At 35.3% G+C, this 19084-nt stretch overlaps 1 protein-coding gene across 1 annotated transcript in view; it reads right to left on the reverse strand.

Annotated features, from left to right (window-relative positions):
- Window positions 1-11801, reverse strand: part of TPO (thyroid peroxidase) — a 42045-nt gene extending 30244 nt beyond the window's left edge. The window contains exons 1-4 of the mRNA XM_026037068.1: window positions 11798-11801; window positions 11246-11330; window positions 8175-8344; window positions 6184-6316 (exon numbers count right to left, since the gene is read on the reverse strand). Coding sequence (XP_025892853.1) covers window positions 6184-6316; window positions 8175-8344; window positions 11246-11330; window positions 11798-11801 — 392 coding nt within the window. The remainder of the gene's footprint in view (window positions 1-6183; window positions 6317-8174; window positions 8345-11245; window positions 11331-11797) is intronic.
- Window positions 11802-19084: the final 7283 nt, after the last annotated feature.

A 19084-nucleotide genomic window follows, 5' to 3' on the forward strand; every position in this document is an offset into this window, starting at 1 on the left:
GAAGGAAGGAAGGAAGGAAGGAAGGAAGGAAGGAAGGAAGGAAGGAAGGAGAGAAAATGAGTTCCATAAAACTGAATAGAAAATAATGTCAGATAACAATTTCCTTTGCAATAAGATGTTTATGTTTTTGAACAGACATGAAATACTAGTCGTCATGCTCATGTCAATCAGAGACAAAATGAAGGCAAAGCAGATTTAAACTGTATGGAAATACTACTATCTGACTTATGTTTCTAATACAGACTAGTTACCTTTGGGTATCTTTGAGACACTTGCCTACACTGACAGAGTCTTCCTTCTTTGGAAAACTATATATATAGCTAAGCTCTCTTGTTGGCATTTGTTAAGACACTTTTGTTTAGAACAGTAGCAAATGAAGACTTAAGGAAATATGGAACCTAGAACAAAAGCCAAGAAAGCTTAAAAGAAAAACGGATGTTAATCATACAGAAGTAACGATTTAACAAGCTGTAAGGAGAAGGGGCGGAGGAAAGTGGAATGTTGATTGATGTTGCCAAAGTCAGTCACAATGCTCCCTCTGGTTGTATCTATTCTAATAACTTGGTACAGTGTTTAGATGGTCTATGCAAAAAGCAAAGCAGTGGTATGCAAGTAACTATGCTAACCTGGCATGTTTTTGCCTCAGACCAGCTAGTATTCCCCTGAACAGCACCTGTCTGTGYCCATCTTGGGGTTAGTGCCTGCCTGCTTGAAGGCACTCCACTCAGACAGTTTGGAAGAGTGTAGGACACTAAACTCTTCCAAAGAAAGGAGAGGGTTTAACCATATAGACGAGAGTCAGGTCATGCCACTGGGGAATAGCCCTTGCTCCATCTTATTTATTGCCATATCCACTGAGTTCTGGGATTGATCCAATTAATTTTCCTTCTGTCATGAACATTCCTAATGCATTTGTTTTCTTCTAAGAGAATATGTTTATTTTTTAAATGTGACCTGTTAAATATATTTCATAATTTCTAAACATACATTAAGACTAAAAAGAATGTTATTTTAACAATGCACCTAGTTGACCAGTGTTGTAAACTGAGATGCAAAAATACTAGAAAACCAGTTAGCAGAACACACACATTACATATCTATGGGGACATGAAAGAGGGAACAATTATTTTATTAATACTCCATTGATTTCCAGCACACCGAAGAGACTCAATTTGCCAAGCTGTATGGTACAGTAAAACACTTAATTATGGACAATAATTCACACTTGAAGGCTGAAATGCCTTAATAAAGCCTTCAAATTAGTTGCAGTTGATTTGTCTTTATTGGGATTGTATAAAATACTGCACATAGTGTAGTGCTATTTCACTCAATTAAAAATAATGGAATGTTAATTTAACTACTTAACCAGTGATTTTTCTCCTGATTGCTTTTATATTTTAGCAGCCAACTAGAATGTTATTGTGGTCAAACTCTTCTCTGTCTTTTTATTGTTACACAAAACATGGTAATGTCCTGGAATCTTGTATGAATTAAGAAAGCTTTTCATCCAGAGTAGCTGAAATAATACAATTTCTATGCCATAGAGGCTTATAAAGTACTAAAATGTGATTCTTATACACTCAGTTTATGGGAGTTGGGATTTTACATTCATTTGTGAAATACTGGAATTACACAGCTGAGATTTTGTTTTGGCTCCCTTAGGAGGAACCTGAAGATGTAAAATGCAGATTACTATCTGGATTTACATTTCTTTAATGTTCTTCTGAGTTTCAGGATCTACTGGTTGGAAAAGAAAAAGAAAAAAAAATAAAGCTGAATGATTGTGATATAATAATTGAACAAGTATATCATTTTTATATTGCTCTGAATTGTCATGGAGCTAAATTTTGGAAAATATGGAAAACTTCTGAAATCTGCCATGGAACTAGTGAAGCAGTCACTCTAAAGGAAATATCCCAATTCTTTCCGATAATCATTGGAAGGAATTCTGTCAAGAGGTCATTCTGTCCCCAGAGTGGACCACATTCAAGCACTTATTGACTTGCATCTTAGATTTCAGGCTTTGCATCATGTCCTGGTCTGATGCTGGCAGTGCTATGGCTGGCACTGGCACTGAAATTTTGCAGGTGAAATTCCTCCTAAGAAGTCATTTATCTGCCTCAATGTAAGTCATGTAATCTAATCTAGCTGACTAAGCTGCCGCTTATCAAACTGGAGAGASAGATAACTCTCATCCTATGTTCCATCAATGCTTGTGGGAGATGTCTAACTGGTTTAGAAAGCTAAGATTAAGTGAGGTTAATTGCACCATAAGATTCCTCTCCTTAACACCCGTAATTCATTTAGCTTCAAACCCCTCTCATTGCACTAAAGACCAGAACACTAAAAAACATACAGATCAATGCCACTTAGTTGAGATAAAAATGAAGAAAAATAGCTATTTGAACATGCTTTATCTCCTAGCTCTCTTCATTAAAAAATAATGTTGTAAATATGTTTTGCTTATTATCCACGCATATCCCTTCAGGCAGGAAGGAAAGTAAAAACTGTTGATATGTGTTACTAGTAAATCTGGATAATGATACTGCTGGGATGCTTGATGTCATGTTGATATTCTCCACAGAAAAACAAGGATATGCTATTCTTTTATACCTTTGTTCTAAGAATATCGCACTAACACAAAGTAATCTCAGTGCTGCTGAATAAATACCTTGTAATCTAGATCTGTCCCAAATAACTGAACTAATTAAGCAAAGCATTTGGAATGAAATTCTGTGCTTACTTTTAAATACATTTAACTTGTTTCTTCTTATAGGTAAACAATTAATTTCACTTTTTTTTTTTTTTTTTATCATTTCATTTATAAAATACAGTGTTTATTTACTGACCTACCACAGGACTGTGCATTCCTGCTGGGTGACTAAGACAACAAACAAAATACCTGAAAAGTGGAATCCATACAGTAGTGGCAGCTGTACCGCAAGGAAAAGGTAAAGACTGGTGCTTCTTTGCTTAATGATAGAAGTATGTGAGGTTCATTTACATAGTAGAATATGTTGGTTTGATATATAATATAATGGACTTTTCAGCTGAAGTATTTGAGCAGAGCTTGAGGTATTGCAAAGAGATCTCAATTCAAAGATTTAAAGTAAGTGAAGATCCATCTAGTTTCAAAGCTTGTTTCTGTGTTTATTTTTCTACTTCTACCCGCCTGCAGATGTTCAGTGCTAAAAGTCTAAAATACCACAAAATCTGAATGACAGCATTAAGTACCCACCAAGTGGGGTGGAGTGGCGACACTCCGGAGGGCTGTGTTGCCATTCAGAGGGACCTGGACAGGTTGGAGAGTGGGGCAGAGAGGAGCCTCCTGAGGTTCAGCAAGGACAAGTGCAGGGTCCTGCACCTGGGCAGGAATAACCCCAGGCATCAGTACAGATTAGGGGTTGACCTTCTGGAGAACAGCTACGCGGAGAGGGACCTGGGAGTCCTGGTTGACAACAAGTTAACCATGAGGCAGCAGTGTGCCCTCGTGCCCTTAGCCATTCTCTGATTCTGTGAAGTAATGATTAGGTATAAGCATTGGACCAAACAAAGTAAAGCATAAGCAAACCTAGAACCTAGACCTAGGACCAAACCTAGAAAGCATAGTGCCTAATATTAATGAGATCCAATGGATCATATTTATTCTACCCAATTTTTAGGAGCCAGGCTGAAACTCTTGTATGCATCCTAGCATTTCTGTAGCCACTAAAGAGCGAAAGATGTTTCCATTTACTCACTGCAGAGCCTGTTTCTCTTGGTCTCTGTAGAGAAACACTACAACAGCCAAACCCATAAATTAGGGCCTCAGCCTAACAAGCCTAAGTTCAGTTGCGTGAATCTTGACCAACATGTTCAAGTCCTGATGGAGCTGTCAGCTGTTTAGATTTAATATTAGCTGCTCCTTCAGATTCGAGGCAACTCTGCAAGAGCACAGCACAGTTTATGGGTACTCCCATAGCTAGATTTGTATCAACGATGCATATCAGGCTGTGCCCTTTCGACAAAGAGCTTATCAGGCACGTTTCCTCCAAATTACTTGTGATGCAGCAGAACCGACTGTTCTCATAAAAACTGACTGAGTGACTAATAAAACTGTAGTTTTATGGCTGCTCAGTCGCTGTGTTGCTTAGAGTTCCACCTGGGTAATGCTCGTGGCCTCCAATTCACAACCCTGTCCCCTTCCAGCTGTAGGAATGCCATCTGTGCCTTTCTCTCTGTGACCTTACACCTATGTATTCGGAGGCTAAATACAAGCACCTTTTACCCTGAAATTTGAAAGTACCCTATAGTCCTTGTAGTCCTTCTCCAGAGGAGAAGAACACAAAAATGTGTTACTTCTGTTATGCTGGGTTTTGAAAGAAGCAAGTGCTACTGACATAYGAACAGTCTTTTCCTTCCCTTTGCCCCTGCCTTTTACTACCCTTGATTCACAGTCTTTATTTTATCATCTTATATTAGGAAGAAAGTAGATAGCAATAGTAAATAATAGTAATTCAGATAGTTAATAAATAATAGCAATAATAAAATAATAAAAAATAGCAATAAATAATACACATGCATCCACACCTGATCAAAGAGGAACTCTTAGCTTAATGAGAGAGAGCAACCAGCAGGGAGGTTGAACAGAACTTTAGGAAACTATGTAGCTACTTTGAAAAATCTATTTGGGGGAAGCATCTGCAGTACTGGAGAAGATGCTCAAAGAGAGTGCTCCTCAGAGAGATCTCTATTGATCCTCATCTGTGCTGACCACTAGGAGTTTCCCTTTTCCCTTTTTTTCCCTCTTTTCATTTTTTTTTCTCCCCTTTCCTTCCCTTTTCTACCAAGATAATCTTTAACATTAAGAGTTAATGTCTGTCATCTGTGGATCTGAAACACATATTTTTGTATTTAAGCCTTCTCATTATCTTCTGTTCAACAATGTTTTGAGACAGAGGAAAACCTCAAAAAAAAAAAACAAAAAAAACCTCTGTTCCCAAAATATGCATAAAATCAACCAGTTTTCATTGTGACTGAATGGAAATTTCAGATCAAAGTTTCGGAGCTTCTTTCTTTCTTTCTTTCTTTCTTCCTTTCTTCCTTTCTTCCTTTCTTCCTTTCTTCCTTCCTTTCTTCCTTCCTTCCTTCCTTCCTTCCTTCCTTCCTTCCTTCCTTCCTTCCTTCCTTCCTTGCTTCCTTCCTTCCTTCGTTCTTTTCTGTCTTTCTTGTTTTGGAATCAACATTCTAAAGCTGTTCTTTAAGTCTCTCTACTTTGGAAGGAAACTTACATCTTTTTTGTGTGAGGAATTTTCAGTAGTCCTTTGGAAACCTATTTTTGTCATTTACAGCTGGAAGTCAAATGCTGCTAGAGAATGCAGCAGGAGACTATGGCAATTCAGTGCTCATGAAGGTGAAATTAAATAACTGGTAACATTAATAAATGTCACTGAACATTTCTGAGTTATGAGATTTTCCAACTTTTATCAGCATGCAAACTGTGATGCTACAAGTAAATCACAGCTGTGACTTTTTTAATGGTCTCATCAATAAAGAAACAAACGCTTGTTCAGCTGCTCTAAAATTGACAAGTCCTACTGATTTCACTTCTCCTTTGTAGTCCCCTGTATGGAAACACAGCGGACTGTTTCAATACTCTGCCCATGGTTTGAAAGAAAGCTTATACAGATCTGGCTATGTTTATTCAAATTCTTTGGATGTGTTTTGGCTCCAGTCAAACAAGACTATAACATACAGGCATTTTAGCATAACTTTGCTATATATGTTAAAAAAGTGACCCAGAGCTTTTATTTGCATGCTTGCTAAATGGCAAGGTTGTGATAAAATTTGMAATTGAAAATGTATTTGATTTTCCTATTTCTCCTCATGAAGAAATTATATGTTCCTATTCAATATTATTTTACCCAGTTTAATGAAAAATGAACACAGTGTTAGAATCCAGTCTGCCTAAGTTATGTAGGAAAAAAAAGCATCTACAGAATGTCTCCTCTCTTAGTTTAGAGGTCTTCTTAGAGAAGGCCTTAGAGAAATCTTAGAGGCCTTCAAAGGAATACTCTATTCACCAGAACTGGGGTACCAACCTTTAGATGGAGATTTCCTTCTCTGGAAGCTTTCAGTGGCATCAACGTCTTTCATCACTTAGTACAGAAGGAACATAAGCCATAAGTTTCTTATCTTACATACCTGTTATTGCAGGCACCAGTGATGAGTCTATATTTATTAGCTAAGCAGTTATTTGGACATTTTGGTGGCAACATATAGGGCAGACATCCAGAAATGTTAGCAATCATGGTGAGCACATCAGCCGACAAAAGATCTGAAAGAAAAAAAAATCCAAAACAATAAAACTTGCTCTTGTTACAGGTGTTATTATTGCAGGTATTATATATATAACATAACGTAACGTGACTTAATATAGTATATATATTGCAGCTGTTAATAGTAGAAATGACAGTATTGGTGCCAGTAGCTGGGGCAAGCCCCTCAGGTTTCTAGAAAAATTATTTACTGAGAAGTGCTGCAGGCAGAGGAGATGTGGAGTGAAAGAGAAGACCTGATATTATTGTCTCATGAGAATAAAGTTGCCTATTTGGGGGATTAATGGTCCATCTGTTCCTTTTCACCATTATGTGACTCTTCTGTGCTTCCTTGACACGCCAGTCATGCAACATGTCACACTTGCAATCACAGAGCCTGCCCAAATGCTCCTCAGGAACACAAGGAGCAGAAATATTCAGTTGAGCAAGTCTTGAGGCAGAAATGAGGGGGCTAAGCTATTGGTCTGGCTCATGTTTATGGATTGGGTGCCTAGGCTAAGGTTGTGGGTGTAGCAGCGTTTCCACATTACTTCAAGTTCAAAGTCATGGTCATAAATTATTTATCATAAATCCATAAAAATAATTTTGGTAACAAATTTATAGAAAAAATGAGTGAATGCTTTGATAATAAATATCACCTAACCATTGACTCACGTTTTCTATAAAATCAGTCTAGTCTTTCTTTATTTCACATAAAGATGTCATCGCATGTCCATTCCTCTTCCATGAATTTTTTTGTTTGTTCTGCTAGTTAACAAAAATTTCATGCCTTTGTCCTATGATTTCAGAATTCTTCAAGTTCTTTTGAAACTGCACTAACACAAAGTCATTGCATCTCTGTATGTGTGTGTGTGTGTATAAAACTGTGTGTGTAGATATAAATATAATCATATCATGTACCATCAGTTTATCATGTCAAAAGTTTTTCCTCAGGGGAAAAGAAAAGGAGACAATTGTACATTACAGAGTAAAATTCCGTTTCATGAAAGAAGTTGTCATGTATTTACACTAGGCCAGTGAATACAAATTATAATTCTCTGGTTCATGTTGCTCTTAGCGATGGAATTAAATTACAAAAAAATCAATGTCTTTCAGAATCTATGAGCCTTCCAAACATCAGAGACATTTGTTAAACTTGCAATAACAGTAATAGCAATTTTACATAGACACTGATACTTCACTGAACTTCATAAAATGTTTCTCTCTTTCTCTCCCTCCAACATCAAAATAAAAAAGTTAAAACAGAAATAAAAAGGAAATAATGTATAACCGTAAAATTAGTTTTATAATTATTTTAATATTTTAAAATTATTTTATCGTATAACAGTAAAATTAGTTAAAATTAGTTTTGGAATACAAACATATTTGCTTAAAAAATGGGTATTCATAAGGCTATCTGTATCCAGAGAAAATGTACTTCAAGTGCCAGTGCCACAAAGTAAATGAAAGAGATTTTACTGTTATATCTGCAGACTCTGGGCCCCACAAGCACTAAAACCAAAGTGCTGGGAGACAGAGATACTTCAGCATAAAGCCTGCAGCATGGTGGATGCTCAAGCTGCTTTATAGACAAAACAAATATATGTTGATGAGTTCAGAGGATGCCTGCAGCTCATAGCTGCTCTGCTCAGCAGCTCTGCAAATCTGCATTCCCGGCAAGTAAAATGCTACAAAGCGACTATCTGAGGTGCTTTTAAGAACAAAAGAGAGGCATTCTGGCCCCAAGGCATGGACATGAAACCTACTCCTGCCTAAGGTAAAATAAAATAAAAATGAAGCTAGCCCAGCTTTAGTCTAGAAGGCAACATTCACACAATCAACTGGGGGAGTTTGCCAGTGTCAAGGTTCTGTATTTACCGGTTGGATGTAACGAGCGCTTGCGCTTCTGGCAAACTTCTTGTTTCAGCACTTGAATTGACATTTCCATTCGTTCGGCTGCTTGGGAAATATCTTGACTCTCTCGTTCCGGAGATTTTGAGAAAGCCAGCAGCAAAGCAGGAGTCTCTATTACCCTTCCTTGGATATTTCTACAATTGAGATACAATACAGATTTTTTTTAAAACAAGTGTAAGCTTTTAAAATCTATTGATTGCTGTCTTTGACTATGCTGGGTATATTCAGAATTTAAGATAAATTTTGGTCAGAGAATGTGCTGGAAAAGTAGAGAGGAAGACTACACAGTGTGTTTTGTCTGCAGGTGGAAAATTCTGGAAATAAGGGAAGCGTGCCCTTCTGTTGAACATGCACGGCAGGMGTAAGCTTGTGAAAAGCCTAATGAGAGACAGAAAATGCTAGTGGACACAGCCTGCAGCACAAGCTGACCACAAAGACCTTGAGTGGYATTGTCACAATATAGGCATTCCAAGAGTTTTACTTGATATCTTTAATAGTGTGGGGTTTTCTTTTACTTGATATTTTTAGTATCAAGGACCTCTGCTTTCATTAAAGATGAATTCATCACTTGCCTTAGCCACCTAAYTGGTCAAAGAACTGCTCCGCAGCTGTGTGGATGCAACCTGCAGTTAATGGACAGAGAACTGACTCTAAAGTTAGGTAGAAATGGCCTCTTCTTGGAGATTGCCCAAGCACTTGATCCATTGACAAGCTAGCTGCATACAGATGGATCTTCTGCATCCGGTTTAGCAGAACTTCATTAGCCTTAAGTTATATGGCCCAGCCTAATTCTAAGTTTTTAAATAACTAAGGTTTGTTGAGATTATTTCTTTTCCACATTAACATGAGAGAAAACTTTTTTGCTGGAAGGATGGTCAAGTACTGGACCAGGTTGCTCAGCCTGTGGCAGTGTTTGTCCTTGGAGACTGTCTGTCTTGGAGACAGTTAAAATCCAACTAGACTCGGTCCTGGATAACCTGCTGTAAATGACACTGCTCTGCATCAGACACTGCAATGCTGGACTAGAGGATCTCCAGAGGTCTCTAACCATCCTGTGATTTGCTATTATAGCAAAGCATTGACTTATCAGTGACTATGCTGAGGAAAGATGTACTACTTATTTCCCGTTTCACCATGTCCTACCTCCCAAGATTTCTGCACATGCAGCTGATTTTATATTTTTGGCTCAGATCCTTAAATGTACTAAAGGAGAAAATTGCAGAGGATAAATTACAGATCAGTGTTAAAACGTGAGTATGACAACGTAAGATTTCTTTCTGCTGAGCATGGACCTTCTTGTCACAATAAGTCCATCAGGGAAGAACTTCCCTTTAGCTGCAGGTACCAACTCCCAGAATGATTCCTACAGCTTAAAAAAACACTTCAGACTCATCTATTTGCAAACATGTCATTGGTTGTAGATGTACCCAGAAGCTTCTTTCCAGTGCAGATCTATTTATATATGAGACTTACACGAAAACGTTGTGCTGTCATATTCATTTAGGTTCACTTTAGCCTGAAGAGAAGTTTAAAATGGAAATAACATTTTGATTTGGGCAAAACAGTTAAACCTGCTGCAAAATATGAGTATGCTTACATAAATAAAAACATAAAGTAAGAGAATGTGACTACAAAGCTATTTTTTAGAAGCAAAACTTGTTTGTAATTGATCCAAAACAATTTTGGCCTACTCTATTATTCTTTATAGAGAAGCAATTCCATTCCTTTGATCAGCAAAGCTTAACAAGTCTCCTAAGTATGAAAAAGAGCTATCTTGCCCTTCAGTGCTGTATTTTTCATGTTTTCCATAGACAATTAGAAATTTGACTGGGTCTGTGGAGTGCTAACACTCCTAAACTATGTCCCACTTGCTAAGAAAAAAAAACAAAACAAAACAAAAGAAAAACTAAAGTCAAGAACTTAGTTCTGATATTTAATATATCCTTGAGGATAATATCAGGCATACATCATTTTTAAACATTTTCAAATATGTTTTTAGACATGTGTGTACAAATGGGTTAAACAAAACATCTGTATACATTAATTGGAAGTTTAGTTAAACAAATAAAATAAAATAAAAGGGCAGGGTCTTTTATTCTTTCTGTCTTCATTCTGTCTAATATTACAAATATTTAGCACTGGCCACTTTCTCTTCCCCTGTAATTTGGTGTATGCCTTATAGCCCCTACACACACTTCTGAAGCAGAGCTCCATTGCTGGAAGGAGGTGATGGTGGCTTGTGTAAATTAAAAACTGTCCTGAAATTTATCTCAGAAGAACCCATGAAGCTAATAAAAGGATCTGCACTAGTATTGTTCTTAAAAGGAGAACATTAGGTATGAAGTGTGTTCAGCACTTGCTTAGTAATTTGGAGCCCTAGGATGGACCATGGTTTTTGGGTAGAAGGTTCTATGTGTTTGCCAGATGCTCAATTACTGAATCTCATTATAAAGAATGCAAAGCAAAACAAAGCAAAGTTAAACTTAAACAAACTCTCCAGAGTTTTTTTTTCAGCTTCAGATATTTTCAGCTTCAGATATTCAGTAATTCAGAGATTACTTTCTGCATTAAATTAAAATAAATTAATATATTAATTGAATGCACTSTTTAGACATTTCCAACCTGAATCAATACCCAAGATACTTTTCACACCTCAGCAGATCTCTTAAAGTAGATCTCTTTTTATGTATTCTGCAGAATATAAAGTCTTTTAGTCTTTCCTAGTATTTGTATGCACTTAGACATTCTTCTTTAAGAGTGACACTGAGCAACTGCTAATGCTCAGTGACTTTCTACAACTGTAATTACTTGTTTGAAGCATAGAAAATAATTTTACACTTCCCTACACATATGGATGATTCCATAGATTGTTCTGTAATTGGTCGCTTCCACAGATGGTCCTTTTGAGTTGGTATAGATAGGGACCAACAGCAGAAGCAGATAGTGGCAGATTTTACAATTATTTTTTTTTTTAACGTGAAACAAACCAGTTTAACATAGTAAATAAACTTGATATCAGTCTTATCCTTTTTTACCTTTTTGGTGTATATTGCCCAGCATAATCCACCAGATTAGAGCCCTTTTGGATAGCCTCAATAATACAGTTATCTTCATTTTTTTCTGCACAGAAAACCAAACAACAACAACAACAAMAGAGGAATACATTATGTGCATTATTTGATACAGTATTTTAATATATATATAAAAAGTACTACCAGGATATAAAATATGTATTTTTAATATATATAATATACATTAGGATATATGCTGATGTATATACATAATATATGAAGGAGGTGTAAAATCAGATGCCTCAGCCTGAGGATGGAACAGATCCACCTGTTTACCTGTGTCTACCACCACTTCTAGATTTCCATGCCTCCCTGCGGACTGCTCAGTACACAGTGAAGCTCTATGTGTGGTCAAAGTGTCTTGCCGTCATCACAAGTCCCAGTGACTACATGTGGCTAATGGAAATTGGCCATGCCTGGAATTTCCACAKCTATCATAAAAGCACTTAATCCCCAGGTTCCCTGGTCTGAGGTGTGTAATGACTGCATATTTGCTCACAGATGGGCTTTACATACCCATTTTCTAAATGTAGGACCAATTTAAGCAAGCTAGATCCTACCCAAGTGCTATCTGCTGGCCCTCGCTCCATCTATTTCACTGGGGATTTTTCTTTTTATAAGAATAAAATAATTCCTGATAGAAATCTAGAGGATATTGGTTTTTTGTCCATGACCCATACTACTAAAAGTGTAAACCTACTAGTTTTTGCCAACTAATAAATTACTGCTGCTATTGCAGTTAATCATATATATTTTTATATATATACACACGTATTTTTTTTTTTTATCTCAGTTCAGGAGATCAGCAGGAGAATTAAAATAACAAAAATTAATTTCATATGCAGCTGATGAAGACTTGGAGAATTATTGATTGCTTAATGCACAGAAATTCAAAATATATTACAAGCTTTTAATTACACACCTAATGAGTTGTGATTGATGTTTCAAATGTACTATAATTAATATTACAACCTTATATATCAATGAAAACTTTTTTTTCCCAGAAAAAAATCATAAATAATAATAACTTACTAAAAATCAATACTGGTCATTTATATATGGTAATTTTAGGTATAATATTTTAACTGTAATCTGTGCTGTGCTATTTCTGTGATATGTTTTTGGAATCAGGAGGTCTGCTAAAGGGAAAATAATGTGTGATAAAGGATATTCTTTCCTAGGTCAAATTTTCCCTCATTCTATCAAAAATCTTCTCAATATCTAAATAGAGGAGTAGATCTTTCTCTCTTACTCCAGAATTTGAGGAAAATTTTATTTGATTTATTTAATGTTATCATTCAGATTTCTATTACATTTGAAACCATACAAAGGGAGAAAATGCTGCACCTCATGTCTTAGGCAGAGTCTTTGAAAGTATTTTTGAATCTATATGAAAAAGCAAGATTGATCTTTACAGGCTGTACAACAGCTTGCTCTTTCAGAATTTTAATGTTCCAGCATTTTTAATTACTTTTACGGATTTATCTCTGAGAAATACATTGTGCTGGAAGCCTTGCTGATCGTGTGGTATTGATTTATACTCTGAGCTGAGCTACAAGATCCATATGCTGTATTTGAATTTTACTGGCTTCTTTCTTTTCTGCTGAGATGTGTGACTTTGGCACTTACGTAGTATTTTCAAAAATGTAGTTTTATTACAAAAGATGCAGTAATAAAAACTATTATGCATTATTCCAACGAGTCCAATAGGCACTTACTGTAAATAACAGCCATATATAGTCTACATATTCTATTTATTTACAGTCCATATATATTTATTTTATATTCATATAAAATTATGAATATATATATATATATATTTTCATTAACTAGCATACAACATTGCTTTCATTTATTCCATGTCTTCAGAAAAAAATGAAGCTATCTGAACTAATAGCTTAGAAGCTGGCTCTTCTCTTCTGTTTTTCTCTTCTCTCTTCTCTTCTCTTCTCTTCTCTTCTCTTCTCTTCTCTTCTCTTCTCTTCTCTTCTCTTCTCTTCTCTTCTCTTCTCTTCTCTTCTCTTCTCTTCTTTTCTTTTCTTTTCTTTTCTTTTCTTTTCTTTTCTTTTCTTTTTTGTGATTATATATTAACCTCAAATGAGAACTTTCCCAAGAATTTTCTTTTCTTAATTGTGTCTACAACTACATAATTAATTAAGGGGATGTAACAATAAATTCCAGTTCTTCATCATCTCTGCCTTATTTTAATTTCAGTCACTACAGGTTTTTTTTTTTTTTCCCCCTCAGAATTTTGTTTTGGTCTAGTATCTGTTGTATTTCTAGTCAGTTCTAGTCAGACAACAGGCTAATGGAGACATGCATCCTTTGGGGCCAAGAGCAGGACTGAGTGGGAGACCCTGTGGATCCTGACTCAAGCCCAGGAGGACTAAATGCAGCAGTCTCTCCCTCAGGAAAGAAATCAACTAATGTTTGGAAATGATATATGAATGTCACTAAGAGAGTAAAAACACTCCAAGTCAAAGAAGGTTTCCTTTCTGAAGTTATGAAGCTGCATTTTTGACAGAAAACACCCATGGGATAATTCTCACAGAAGTCAGAGAGCATATTTTGCACATAAAAAAGATTGAGCTAAACTTCCCTTGCTAACCTTTCTGCAGTTCCTTTGCCTTTTCAGCTTAACAATAAAAACTGGAAAAAAATTAACATGTATTTTATCTACTACTTACCAAAGGAGATATCTTTGTCTAACTGAAGGAAAGAAAAAAAAACAGCTGTGAAAGCTATAGCTGCTGAAATTCCCAAAATAAATGACACTCTCATCTACAAGAAAAAAGATAGATATTTTTTCCTGTGTACTAATAAATAATAAAAATATATAATAAATACAATATATAATATTATGTAATGTATATAATTATATAAAATATATATAAAACATAAAATATAATAATAATTTTATAGTAAATTTGACTTTTCAGTTAGATTTATTGTCACATACTCCAATTCATTTTTGAAATTCAAAACATTAACTAATAATAATAAATAACTAATAAAACTAATTTAGCTAACATTTTTCTGGTTTATTACTTTTTTTCAAATTTCAAAAACTTGCAGTCTACGGAAATGCAGCGCTTTTCTGAAAATATATGTAACAATATGTATATATAATATATGTATACATATACTATATACACACATATACATATGTGTTTACACATAATATATGTAAACAATAGGTAACCTACATATTAAAACTCAAAAATAGCATAATAATGCAATTATGAACATACCCACTATGAACTTTCTCCTAATCAATTTGCTCACATGGCAGTGAGAGCCATTTCATTATATTGGTTTGCGGTTAATATACCAAAAATATATATAAACTATCATTTTCAAGTGAACTAGAGTTTGGAAGATTTAAAATATTTTAAGCTCTATGTTTCATCAATGGAAGTGAAATCAATTCTAAAAATTCAGTAAAGCAATATTACCCAGGAGATACAATGTGGAAAAGAGCTTTTCCTTTTACATTTAACATGTTATCATGATGAATTTCATCTAGAAAATGACAATTAAACATTTCACAATCTGACCTTTTTTTTCTGTTCGAGGTGATTATCTTCTGTGGTTCTGTACTTCATCGATGGCAGTAACTCTTCTGAAATACAWATGTGAAGTACTTTCTAGGGGCCCAGCCTCCAGTAACAGCTTTATGCACTGGTACTCGTTCAAGCTGTAAAAGTGCAAATGATTTCAAAATCTTTTTGGTATCAGGGCGATTACAACGCAGAAAGTGATTTTTTTTTTKGGGGGGTCATGCTAATGAGCCGAGAGCTACCTGTATAATCATTTTGATATTTCTAACATCAGAATTTCTGACTACAATTTCAACTAATTCTCTTTATCAATAGGTTTGACCAAGGAGGTAACTTTGTAATATATTTTATTTGTGCTAGTATTCGCACTTTACCCAAAGGATCTACAAACTCTGAAGCTGACTCACAGGTTACCCACAAACTTCTATACAACATTTTTTTGGTTTAYTGTGTTTTTTTTTCTCTTGGATATTTTAATTTACATTCCTGAGCATACATATATTTACTTCTTTTTTACCCTTACTGCTTCTTCTGAAGTCAATATTTTGTTCTACATGATCTAATTGGAAATTTTATTCCAGTACCTATATTGGGAGGAAAATCAAAGACAGACCTGAAGTGGGGATTGAGGATTCCCTCATTTCAACTCTGTTGGTCTCTACAGGCAAATCACAAGGTGGAGCCAAAGATCAGTGTTTTGATCTCTGCAATGGATGATAAGCAAAATAAGGGCTATGCAGCTGGGCCATCCTGGAGTTTGTGGCAATGGTATGGCGTAGTGCAGAAAACCCAAAAACGTATGAATTGATTGGTGGTAAATCTCATTATTATCAACACCATTGTCATCATTATTCTAAAGTATAATAATAACAAACTAGTTAAGGAGTATCACCTATAATCCTGTTGCTTGCAAACAGAGCAGAGCAGAGGCAAACAGACTCCTGTTAAGAAAGTAGCTTTTGTCAAACTTAGTTGGGAACTTTCAAGAAGGTAGACAAGGAGTTAAACTTTCAATACTGCTCCAACACCATTCCAAAATGTAAATCTTTTAAAGCTGATACCTCATATAACAAAACATAAAGATTATTCCATGGTGCAGGAAGTCACTGAGAAACACAGACCGGGTCCAATTGCCTAACAGAATAAAGAGCTTTGAACTGTATCCTTTTGTGCACTTCACAAGTAACACAGGTTACTTCTGAGACCTGAGGGGCTTTCTTAATGTGGAAAACAGGTCTGATTTTCTTTGTAGTTTCACGGTCTGATTTTCTTTGTAGTTTCATGGTCAAAAATCAAAGCATTCTCATTAAGTACAAGAGGAATTTACCTACATCAAGATTTGTTTAAATAAGAACCATGACCTTTGTTCACTGTTTGAGGTTGAAGGATTCATCAACAAGAGACTATGAATAGTCACAGACAGTAAATTTCTCTCCGAGGAAATATTTGAATGACAGCATATATTCTCTGTTTCTATTCACTGATGTATAAATACAGGCTATATCAATTTCTTATTTTTACTTAAGAGTATAATTGTCTAAGTCTCCCTTGAGACTCAAACACAATTTTAGTAAGGAAGTATGGGGGTCTTGATTACACTGGTCCAATTTACACAGATGAAATTTGCATTCCTGTTCTCATTGGGATTCATTCAGTATTCTGCGACTACTGGGATAGTTTGAAAGAGAACTAAGAGGACAAAATTAAATGGCTTAAGAACAACCTTGATTCTCTGAATTCAGCATTCATATGCTGTGTCCATGTTGATGCAGATAATTTGAATAAACATCTTGCTGGTTGTGTCTTTTTTTTTTTTCTTTTCTTTTTTTTTTTTTCCAGGGGTTTATATTAGTTACCTAACTTCACCCATCAACAGTAAGAGTGCAGTGCCTATCTAAACACAAAACACAAGTCAATTTTCAGGTGCATAAAAAATATTCTTGAATACAGCAGTGGCCTTTAATGGTTAACAATATTAAGATTCAAGTGGCTCATCCAATTTGTTATATTATTGCTATTTTTTTCCTTTAAAGATCTCTCTCTGCACATGAAGAATTATATCTGTTTCTGTTCTTACAAGTCCTCCAAAGTAAATCCTTGAGTAGTCAATAAAGAGATAAAAAGAAAGCAGAGTTTGGGATTATTCATACATATAAATTTCTGCAGACCTATTCAGGTAGGTATTCAGAAAAAATATTTCTTAACGTAAAATATTATGTTATTTCAATCCAAACTTGATACAGGGAACATACACTTTTCTGTAATCTTGAAACAACTCTTACACTTGCACTGCAYTGCACTTATACTCTTGTTCTACTGGACAGTCTGAGGCATTAGTGGTACTTACCAGGCTCGGGGTGAGAATGAAAGACTTCTGAGACAGATCTGTGCAGTGGCAGGAATTGGTTTTGATAGATCATTACAGTAGTTTTGTAGCATTTAGTRGCAATCCTGGCCTCTGGTGTGGTGTGAAGGATCACTTTTAATACAAGTGTCTAATCTAGAGTAGAAGAAACAGTCTCTGGTCTCTTCCAGCTATTGAAATTCCATGAGCTCTCCTTTACAAGAGGAGAGACAAAAAGTGCAGATAATTTTACAGTACTCCTATAGAAGTAATTTTGCTGATTTTCTAGCCTAGCATCATAGAAATAATACCAGTTAGTCTCATTCTACTTACCAAGTTACAAATGCAAGAGGTGAATACAAGTAGTTTACAAGAAGAAAAAAAAAATTGAATTTCTCCAACACTATCACTCTAGTCACAAGTAAGCATTTCTTTTTCCTAGCAAGAATTTCATTTTATATGGATTTTTTTTTTTTTTTTTTGCCATTTTTCTCTTAGAGAAGAGCTTGTTGTGGTCTGTGAAACAACGAGTAGCATAAAGAAGGTGAATATATCAGCCTTGTGGGAAAAAATATTCAAGGGCTATGAAATTGGGTCAAAGACTTGGGTCAGGAAGTCTATGAATCACAAATGGGCTGACGCTGTAATTTTACTTGCCCTGTTTTACCTGAACTTTCATATCTGGATTTTGGTAGAGTGACTAGATTTCCCAAAATTAAGCATTAAAGTTCTCAAGCCTGTGATATTAAAGCCCCTCTGTGGAAGGAAATGCTCCAATGTCTTTGAGTAGCAAAGCTGGAATTCTTCACACTTATATGTTTCCTACTGGCCTGCTTCAGTGGATTGCCTGGTAGGCTGCATTTTCCTGAGTGTGCTATTGGTTTTTCAAATTTATTATTTCATTTTCATTATTTTTTGATCCATTAAAAAAATAAGGTAAGAGTAGCACAGTAAGAAATCCTTGAAGGGATGGAATTGCCAAGCAATTTGTAGAAAGATGTAATAAAGGGAACCAAACAGCCAGTGAAAAATTAGCCTTCTATTCAATAGGTCAAGCAATAGAAGAATATCTCAAGATGGCCCCTGGCTCATTAGATGGATCGTTCACTAAGCACATCCTACATTATAAACACATTTTGTTAATTGAAAAACACATTTTAAATCTAATGAGATTCTCTTGAACTATTTTCATCCAAGTTCATATTCACCCAAGCAAATGTGCGTGCTCCTGAATTAATCTCCAAATTTTCATTAGTCTGTCACAAATCAAAAAAGTAAATGATCTGAAGAAGTTAAATGAAACATTCTTCACAAGCACTGATATTAAGAGGTCATACAGCAGCCAGACTCTGGGACATTTAGCATTCAAGTAAAGCCTTATTGAGTAATAAAAACAGCCTCGCTTTTTGACGTCATGTCATGTCAAGGTTCCACAAAACTAGAGCTGTTTTTTTTAATGCTCTACTGAGTTTGAAGCACTCTGTAGCAAGCTTGAAGTACGTTTCAGAAAAATCTCAGACTGAGCAAACAAGAATTGTTACAKCTTTCTCATTTATATTGAAACATTCAAATGAAAAGGAACATGAGAATTACCAAGCCTGTAGCATTACATAGTAAATAACAAGAATGAAAACAAATGTTTAAATGAATATTGATGAAAATCAACACTTTACAAGAGATTAAGAGGAAGTTACCAAATAATTGAGGAAACAGGAAAAAATGTTCTAAATATCTATCTATCTGTCTGTCTGTATATCTATCTATCTATAGCTATGCAGAGATAGTCACAATAAAGAATTCATTTTTTCAGCTAAGCTTCCCTATTTGAAATTATACAAATTAAAGAATATTTTAATAGACTGCAAAATCCAACAAAATGATTTTAATGTAGACAAATAT

The sequence above is a fragment of the Nothoprocta perdicaria genome, unplaced genomic scaffold (genome assembly GCF_003342845.1).
Source record: "Nothoprocta perdicaria isolate Ctin4 unplaced genomic scaffold, notPer1 scaffold_19, whole genome shotgun sequence".
In the NCBI taxonomy this organism is placed as follows: Eukaryota; Metazoa; Chordata; class Aves; order Tinamiformes; family Tinamidae; genus Nothoprocta; species Nothoprocta perdicaria.